The sequence below is a fragment of the Thermobia domestica genome, chromosome 5 (assembly GCF_964235325.1).
Source record: "Thermobia domestica chromosome 5, izTheDome1.hap1.1, whole genome shotgun sequence".
In the NCBI taxonomy this organism is placed as follows: Eukaryota; Metazoa; Arthropoda; class Insecta; order Zygentoma; family Lepismatidae; genus Thermobia; species Thermobia domestica.
This window is the reverse complement of record NC_137458.1, coordinates 278769577-278780152: the sequence shown is the minus strand read 5'-3', so window position 1 is coordinate 278780152 and position 10576 is coordinate 278769577. Positions and strand designations below refer to the sequence as shown.

At 33.7% G+C, this 10576-nt stretch overlaps 1 protein-coding gene across 2 annotated transcripts in view; it reads right to left on the bottom strand.

The window, feature by feature from the left end:
- Positions 1 to 3671: 3671 nt before the first annotated feature.
- LOC145686650 (X-linked retinitis pigmentosa GTPase regulator-like) overlaps positions 3672 to 10576 on the bottom strand; it is a 328222-nt gene continuing 321317 nt past the window's right edge. For both annotated transcript variants that reach the window (XM_081760131.1, XM_081760132.1), the window contains exon 15: positions 3672 to 9167. In XM_081760131.1, coding sequence (XP_081616257.1) covers positions 9144 to 9167 — 24 coding nt within the window. In that variant the 3' untranslated portion in view covers positions 3672 to 9143. The remainder of the gene's footprint in view (positions 9168 to 10576) is intronic.

The following is a 10576-nucleotide window of genomic DNA, read 5'->3' as shown; positions in this document are numbered from 1 at the left end:
TTTGATAACGAATTCGCCCGGTATTTGTTACAATGTTAGTATGTGTATAATCGGCAAAGACAGGTATGTGGCAAATTTCATGTCAAATAAGAACAATAAAACGAAAATAAAACTTTCTTGTTCATTTAGCAGCATTTTGTTTTACTCACTGTAATTTTCGTATTTATAATTCTTTTCCTATGAAATTTACCACAAATATACATTTCCCGATTGTACACATAGTATCTGTATTAAAAGTCCCCTGCAAAATCATTATCAAATTATATTCTTACAAGAAGACATTTATAAATATGCGACCATCATTTTGGACATGAGTATATATATAAATGTTGAAATTACAGAGAAATCAAGCTAATGTCACATACGATACAAATTTGGGAGAAAATTATAGAGGAACGATTACGGGAAGAAACATCAATGGAACAATTGATATTTATGCCAGGAAAGAGCACAACGGATGCAATTTTAAACTATAAAGATAACCAAGAAAGTTATGTCGCTTTTTCGCACGCCACCTTCGAACATCGATATGTCACCTAAGACGTACCTGGAAGATCAAAAATAGTCTCCCATTAGAATCGACGAACTTCTGCTAACGTTTTAAAAGGCCATGGATTCCATCACAGTAGAACTTGGTGTTCCGTGTCCCTAGTAAATTTTTAAAGGACAAATATATTGTCAAGATATTAATGAAATATCTATGTGAAATATGAACAAAATTTCTAGAGTCGTTTTTGAAAAAAACAGTCCGAAAAAAAAAACTCATCCCCCGTTTATTTTTTTCTGGACAAATTAGTAATGCCATATTGTGAGGTTATTAATGAAATACAAGGGCCATCCAGATAATAGGCACACACTTTAGTTACACAAAATGAATATTTATTAGAAAAAACAACCCTGTTACATACCTGAAGCTCCCCTCATCTCACTATATAATAACCAGATTAAACATTTAATGTCCCAAGAATACCTTCAATCTTGGCTTTAATCCCCCTATTGAAACCGGAAATTGTAGAAATATCACTCTCGATTTGGATTTTATATTGGATTTTTATAAAGGAAAATTGTAAGAGATAACAAGAAATTGTTATTGATGTGAATTCAGCGTCTCAAAAATAGGGTACATTTGCTCCTTTTATCCGTGTTGAAACTGGAACTGATAAATCTATAACACCTGTTTAGAATATTAAATCTCTCTAGTTTCGAAGTCGAAGTTCACGTGTTTAAATAATGTGCTTTTCACACACCCATTTTTATATTAATTTTGCCCAGTGGCCTCCAAAGGCTATCTTTTATTTCTAAGTTTAGCTATTTAGTATCATATTATATTATATATAAAATCTATCAACAAAAATACAACAAATCATGTATATCATCATTTTGGAAATTTATATTATAGCTATTCTTTGTATATATGCTACTTAATTCTGTTTCGATGCTAAATTCAGTATTGAGCCTACGTTTACCGTCCAGGAGGCGATCCGCTCCGTCCAAAAGACACTTCTAGACCCGCTAGTGATTCTACCTAATCCCTATACCAGTATTTTCCAATCTTTCCCTTATGGCGACACCCTATAAGAACGCACAGTTTGACATGACACCCTATTAGTGCATACAGTTTTAAACGATACCCATTCATGTTTTTTTTTTTTTTTCATTCGGTATATCGCTACACCACGTGGAACCCATTTATTAGGTATTCCTCATCATACAGTTTCACTTCCGCGTTCATATACGTAGCACTAAACAGAAATATCTAGTACTGTTATTGAATGCTTCTTTATTTTATCAGAAATTCTACATTTGTTTAACAATCGAATTTATAACAAAACCTCTCGACACCCAAGTTGGAAAGTACTGCTCAACGAGGGAGTGTTGATAGAGATTGCGCCTTACCAAGAAAAATTAGCTAGGAAGCTGAAATCAGCAAGGTATATAGGGCAGTATTTGTATAGACTCTGTTGCTAAATGCAATGTTCTATGATATTAACATCCTTTTCTTTTTTCATTTCTGAAGTGAACGTGGCTCAACCTCGAGCAATCTTCAGTTCAGAGAAGCATAGGACCATCATGAAGTTTCTCTTTCTCCAAGGGAAAGATGCGACGCAGATCTACGTTGAAATGAAACAAACTTTGGGGGACCGTGGGCCGTCATATGCAACTGTCAAACGCTGGGTGGCAAACTTAGGAACTGGCCGTTTTGATGTTGAAAGTGCGAAACCCACTGGCAGGCCTGTTTCAGTGTCTATTCCCGAAAATGTGCAATCCATCCAGGACATAATGGAAAATCGTCAAAAGGATTGTTTGAGTATATCACGTGAAAGATTTTGTACCATTATCCGTAATGATCTGGATATGAGGAAGGTTGCAGCAAAGTGGATCTCCAAACTTCTGACGAAGGAACAAAAGCAGGAAAGAGTGAGAACAGTTTTGGACATTTTGCAAGTGAGGCTGGTTTTTTAGAGAAATTCGTAACTAGTGTTGAGACGTGGATCTATTGTTATGTTGCCGAGACTAAAGAACAGTCTAAGGAATGGAGGCACAGTTCTCTTCCCCGTCCAAAGAAGTGCCGTGTGTAGAGGTCAGCACAGAAACAAATGGCAACGATCTTTTGGGATAAGGACGGAGTTCTGCTGGTGGATTATCTTCCAGTGGGTGCAACCACTAATGCAGCATATTACTGTGGTCTTTTGAGGAAGTTGCGCGAAAACATCAAGGGCAAACGTCGCGGTAAGCGCTCCAAAGATGTTCTGCCTTTGCACGACATGCCTCCACACATACGGCATCTGAAACATAGGAGATATTGAGCACCCTAGGCTTTCAAGTGCTGTCTCATCCCATTTATTCGCCTGACCTAGCTCCATTTGATTATCATCTGTTTCAGAATCTCAAAAAACGTTTCAAAGGTTACCGTTTTCAGAGAGTTCAAGAGACAACTGATGCTACAAATGAGTGATTACAGCAGCAAACAAAAGACCTATTTACAAGGACTTAAAAAGTTGCAGGACAGATGTCGCAAATGCATTGACCTACTAGGGGAATATGTGGAATAGTGTGGGAGTTTCAGCTTCCTAGCTCAATTTTTTCTTGGTAAGGCTCAATCTTTATCAACACACCCTCTCGTACTATCCCGATTTCCTGTATTATATTGGTGAAAAACTAATACATTGTGGAACGATACAACCAATATATTCAGTTTTAACATTAAAGCACTAGTATACTTGATTTGAAGTTGTCTGTATTAGGGCCAAATTTCAAAAGTAGGTAGTATTAAATTACTTATCTGGAGTCGAAGGTCCCTTTTCAGCCCCTTGACTATGTAAGACGTGAACCGCGAAGGATCCGAATCAGCCACAGAAAGCTCAAGTACTGATAAATGATCAATGCAAATGTATGATTCAAAAAGATGGAGTTAAGTTAGATTTTCCTATGTATTTAAAGGCTATTCGTCTATTTTGAAGTAAATTTGATGAAATAATATTATTTAATTAGAAAATGCATCAATTTCAACTTCATTCAATGAGTTTATGTGCGTATTTGTTAAACGTCAGTCTTCATGAGCACAATAAACTATATACACTATGTGAATAGTAAAATGAAAGGGTTTTTTGGTCATTGGTAGAGGCCTTCTAGGGGGAAAGTTATTTAAATAAACGTGTACACACTTGATATATTGTATGTGTAAAATATTTATTTCCAAAAATAAAAATTAACAAAATACAATATTTGTGCAACAAATTCGTTTCATATTCGAGAGGACGGAATATATTACCTGGATTAAATTTTATTTGCATAGTACTGATTTCTTTTTTAAAACAAACCTTGACAATCTTCAGGATAACTGAATAGTAAAACAGTTTGTGCCAGAAAAGTTATCGTTATTAGAATCTATCACAGGTAATCAAATTTTTTAGGAAAAAGTTTGTTTTAGTATGAAATATTTGTTACTGTATGTATTTTTAAAATTATGAGCCAATTATTTTTGTTTTAAAAGTGTTTTACTCTTAGATTTCTAGCATGTTTGCAACATACGTCTTTTGTATCCCTAAGAATGTATGGCTGTGGAAAGAAACGGGTGGATTTTTTTTAAAAAGAAAAGAAATGACATGTGATAATATAAGTATGCAATTGTCTTAATATAAAATTCTGCTAGTCAAAGTATCTACTTCACACTCCACACAGAAATAACATAGATTATTTACAAATACAGCTTAACAATGAATTCAGGAAAGTCCTATGAAAAGTTTATTAAAAAAATATTAGACCAGTACTGCTGATAGTTTGAAATGAAATCTGCGAAATATTTTATTTTCAATTCCTATTGACATGACAAGAAAATACCTACACAAACAAAATAATTTATTTACAAGTCGACTATATCAAGCATTACATAAACTTTCCTCTTAAAGATGCTCATCAGCTCCTTCCTCACTTCTTTCTACCTTTTCCAAGATATTACAAGAAATCAACGAAGCATGTTAATTTCTCTGCTTAATTTTCTAGTAAGTGCAAAATACTACACATAGAGTTGAGTTTTGTGTCCTTACCGAGGTTATGAAAGACAGAACCTACTAATTAACATGGACTTCAAACCAGACAGGGTTTGGGTCCGGAATAGTTGGAGGGTGCATTCGCCATCATTCAAGATCAATTGTCACAATATAGGCTGTTCCCCACTACAATATATCGCCTTCAACGTAGGACCATGCCACCGCTATCGGTAAAAATACTATTCAATGTTTTCAAAATGGACCTTGTTCTTGCATCTAAGCCTATGACGTCATTAATTTGAGCTCTCCTTGCTAGTCTAGTGACTAGCGCCCGTGTCCTTGGTGCACGAGGTCTCGGGTTCGATTTCCAGTGGGAAAGCATCGAACGCATAACAGTGGTTCAGATCTCATTTCACTGCTGACAAAGGCATAAATACATAGATTGATTCTAGAATCAGTTAAAAATCAATCTCTAATTGATTTGAAGACATATTCTTTAAAAATGGGGAACTTACCAATAATACAAACTATTTCACTGAGTGTGAATCTATCCGTTTGTTGCGTCTTTAAGAGATTGCGTTGATGATTTCAGCTACAACTTATGCTGTAGTCATTTTCAACACCACAGGCCACTTACATGAAGATCGAATCTCTCTGCGGAAAATCTTGCTTTCCTACAGAGATTTCTTGTTGAAAGTACTGGAAATTTAACGAATCTTTCGTAAGTGAGAATCTCACTTAAGACACCACTTCTTCGTTCCTTGAATGCCACTTATATGCAAAAACGCAATTATAACAAACTATTTCATACATACACACACACACACAAAACATTCTCATTTTACATGAAACAGATTGTGTGGCCGATTTTCAACCTCAGATGAATTTTTGTTGTATCAAAAATGTAACATTTTAAAACAGTATCGAAATGCGTCAACCAGTTCCCTTCAATAAATATTTCAGTAAGTACTATCTTCTAAATACTAAATAATTACGCAGAGAAACATTTTTGATTTCTGGGGTATTTTGAAAAATGAGATCGAGACTGATGATCCTTAAGATTATCATTTAACTTAATTGAAAATTACTACAAATTTTGTAAGTAATAAAGTACTTACAAATTAGGATAACAAGCCCTAGAATGACCAAAATTACAGAAAAATATCAAAGTACAATTTTATCTCTTAGACAAATTTGTGCCTTGTACCTTTCGTTCAATTTTTCAAAGACACTTCCTAAATTTAAAATTGTGCTGTATTTGATTACGAAAATACGTGACGATCTGTAGTACCTTTTACAAGTACTATCCGTATGTTTTAATAAACGACCCACGAGAACACTCAATTTGTGCATATTTCTGTTTCTTTTCTATAACTATTAACACGTTAATTATAGTAACACAATTTTATTCAGTTTGTTTTATATTTACAACATCTATACATATTTTCACATATTTAGCGAGATTTTCGTATTGATTTTAAAATTACGTACAAGAGATCGATTTTACATAAAAAACAATCACAGTAAGTTCCAGAAATCTTGTACCCAAATCATCATCACAAGATAATTAGGAAATTCACAATACTTTTTAAATATTCGTATTATTTTGATCACATATTTCAAAATCGTCTTTCGAGTCCCAGAAAAATATAATCATACGGTGAAATAATATATATATTCACGTAGATAGCAAATACCTTATTTTTAGCAAAAATTCATTCAACTAATGATCCACAATATACTACACAATACCATATTTGATTTTTTTTGTTTATAACGCAACTAAGAAAAAAATCATAAAGTAATTTTAAAAAATCATGTATAAGTTGTAAATTTACTTTTTCGCATTAAAGTATCGAACTCACAATTTGTCCGTTCTAGTATAAGAAAAGCTCAGTATCATGTACTGCTATTATATCAGCATTTACTCCAAGAACATTGTACCATTTTTCATGATCTTATTGGTACAATTATTAAAGATGATACATTTTTAAAATCTTACTATAATAGGCACATGCTAGTTAAGAAACTCTTCCAATGATTTTTGCAAAGGAGTTGGCGTTTACTACTATTATTTTCTAGCCCATAAAGAGGGAAAGAACGGTAAGTATAGGATTGGTAACCTTGAAAATAGCTTTTCCAACATCAGTAGAATAAACCGAAATCCAAAATTTTTACATTATTTTTATTTATTTTTTTTCTACTGATGGTAACAACTAAGTTCATTATTCTTATAATTGTCTTCTTTTCACACATTATGAACTAGCCCTCTCCGCTGGTCTGGTGGCAACACGCACGTCTTTGTTACATAGGAGTCCCGGGTTCAGTTCTCCGTGGGAAAGCATTAAATTTGAACGCATTACGGTGGTTCAGATTCTACCTTAAACTGTAGGTTCACGTCTCACATAAGCTCGGCGTTGACAAAGAACGCTAAACTTGAATCCAACTAACCAACCCTTTACGAACTAGAAAAAGATAGAAGCAATCTACTGAATGCAAATGCTTTTGGGAGGCTCATTGGCGAAATTTGTTTACTTTTCTATAAAGTATTTTGCATAATGCTTTGTCGGAAATCTATTAGGCGTAAACTATTTTTGTTACGATTTTTCAGTTTACATCATATAACAAATAGTCTGGAAATAAACATTGTGCATAAGAAAACAATACGCTACGCTATACATATTTCTTAGGTGTTATTTTGTTGATACAAACAACAAGTCACAACATGGTAAATCGACAAGGCACGTAAGGACGGAATCCAACACATATTTCAGATACGATTATTTACAAAAGTGAAAACAGAATTTTATTTTCTTTCAAAATGTTTGTCATTGCTATTATACAGTATATTTATATCAAATGCGTTCAAGCCAAAGTTTAACATGCAAGAATCGTCTAAATTCAACAGAAGTATAAAATTTTCGTTGCATCAATACAACTTCGTGAGAATGCTTCAAGAAGAAAGCGCAGTAACTTTAGGACATTAGTTCTCCAATAAAATCTCAATATAGCTCACAAATTTTAAGGTATTCCAAATTGTTTAACGTTCTGCTGTGGTTAAGCAAACTAATGATTTTATTTTATTTAATCTATTTTTCTTATCTTGATGTATGGCAAGTTCAACTAATACCCTTCTCAGGTGGTGCAATAGAGCTGTACCAGCTGATGAGAGACAAGTATGGAAATGGCAGCTGATCTCAATTGTGCAGCGAATTTTAAATATGCAGTACTATGTGGCAAAACCGTCCAAACAAAATTAAAATGTTATTTTGTGATTCATAGCGCAAAGCTGGAAAAATTATTTGATGAATGGCTAGAAACACATAGGTTTAAGATAAATAAAAGATAAGCTTAATGTGTTTCTTACGGACCCAGAAATACTATGTCCTAAGCGAAACTGCTTCAGAAACTGATGAAATTGTATCTGAAACAGGAATGAACATACCTTGTAGGGGCAAGTTTGTGTGTAGAGTTAACCGTTCCTCAACTTTCTTTACTTCAGCTTTAAGCTCTGGTTCCTTTTATTTCTCCAGAATCCCCAGGTACCCATTTTAAAGAGGCTGGGAGAACCTCAAAGCCACACTGGAACGAGAAAAATTTCTCGCCTCCACCGGGGCTCGAATCCGGACCGCCCAGTTGGCAGGTAACACGTGGCTCTTCACCGAGTACATAAGAAAATAAGTAAGAAAATAAATTTGGGGAACTTATACCACAATGCTTCTGAAATAAATAGCCTCACTGCCTACAAATATTTATTTAATCTTACGTATATCGACAATACAACTAAAGAAGGGATCTTAATCTTATTTTGAAGTAATTTGTAAGACAATTTTAAAATATCCTCTCCCTCAAATTAAGAACAATAATGGTTTAATATCACCGCAAGTTTATATTGAACTCCATATCAATGAATGTGCTCCTGCGTTTGCCATATTTGTACTGCATACCCAGAATATCGGTTAATTTTAATTTTGGTCACGAGATCAGCGATATATATATATACATACTAACAAGTCATGGATACTGGATACTTGAAAAACTATTTAAAATGTACCAAATACTCTTGTCAGTATTGGAACTTTAGCTGATAATGTCAATTTAATGATATTGAATATTATATGAAACCTCCATGTAAACGAACTCATTGTTATTTGTGTAATCTACCTCAAAGATAGCACCTGCTTTCTGAATCACATTCAAAATTCATTTTCATATTTCATAAAATTGTATAATTCAAATGTTAACATACTTGGGACTTGTGTTGATGTAGTCTTTATGTAAGATAATTATTTTTAATTCTTACATGACAAAAATCAAAAGTGATATTGATTTTGGAATAATACAGATCACTAAAACATATATCATTCAAATTAAAGCAAAAGTAATAATTATTTTCTTAGTTAAATATTCATTCTTCCTTAGTTCACCTGCATAATAGAAATATTTCACCTTATTTCACTCCTAAGTACAACAATTATTAAAGCATATGTGTCACTTGTTTGGTTCTTACTTTAAGAAAGGTCCGTGTAATACCACGATATAAATACAATTAGAAACTGCTGCACAATCTTAGAAGATTGTTTTTTTGTCTCTCATAGTATCATCACAGCTTATACACAACTTTCAAACGGAAACGTTTTCTTTCTTCTTCTGCTAAAGAATAGAGCAGGTTTTTGACTGAAAAAGAAACAATATTTTTAAAATTAATAAATAAAAATTATATATTATTAGCACAATGAACTCTGAGAATAATAATAACAATATATATTGCTACTTTTTGGTAAAAATTCTAAGGCAGAGTAATTTCAAAACCTCCTCAAACAGTGGCTTAACTATTTGGCTAATGAAACATTGCTCGAACGAAGTCCTAGTTTATAGTTTATTTTTTAGACGGGTTTAGTTTCTGTTAGAAAACGGTAAAACAGTGATTTAACTTTTATAATAGAATAATGTTAAACTATTTTCATGATCTTATAGAACATTCTAAAAAAGAAAGTACATTTGATTAAATGGCTGACTTTAATTATTAAAGCTATATTCACTTCTTTCTTAATATTTTGTGTGGTTACCCTTCGTACGGATGAGTGCTTGAGTTCTTCGAGGGATTGATTCTGCAAGGTGTGCACACGTGGAAGTCGGATTAATGCTCCAGGCAGTACTTGTACAACTCCAAATTTTGTCTAGAGTGATATAGTCATTTTTTTTTTTTTTTTTACCTCAATTCGAAAGGTGTTCAAGGTGTTTTTTTTAGAAAATTTTGGAGGCCATGTTAAAAGTGAAATTCTTGATTTTGAAGCCATTAATCGTAACATGTGCACCGTGCTTCGGATCGTTATTTTACTTGAAGATAAAATCTGAGAGATGTGGAGTTATCATTGTTCGAAATTATCCGAAAGCTCCGTCACTAAGGTGGTGACGTATTGTTGGGCTCAGTTTATCCTGCCAACAACTCATCGGCATCGCCCAATCTCTCGACTGGCTATACACCCCATAAAAGCAAGTTGTTTCTATCAAACTTGAGTGTCGATTGTATGAGAGGGTACTGGAGACATTACCTATCCTTCCTCCACGTCCGTTGCTTTGCACCAGATCTGAAGTGGTTAATTTGGTATCGTCAGAACAATTGCCTTTTGTCAGTCTGCCGCAGTGAAGTCTCCTGGACGAAGGCGTCTTATGCTCAGGAAAGGTTTTTGTTCGGACTAGTTAGCTTCAACTTGAAACTGTAAATATGTTGTGGTAGTACCACTCTCTCCACTAGAGAGCTCCGGTGTTAAGTTTTCTTCAATCCTCAAATATTTGTTTGGCTTTTAGGTGATCAAGTTTTGTTATTTCGGCCCCACTAAGCACTGTTTATGTAATGTTCATGCCGAGTGGATAGGCATCGAAGTGTTTCCATCTCGCCTTTTTTGTGAACTGTGTATTCGTGTTGTGCAAAGCAAATCACATTTTACATTTAAAACTTTTAAAAACATCCAGTCCACTTATTTGTTAATACGTTGTTATTAATATAAACGCCATTAAAACCTATTAAATGACAGTGTAGTCCAATTATTTATTAATACGTTGTTATTAATGTAAACGCCATT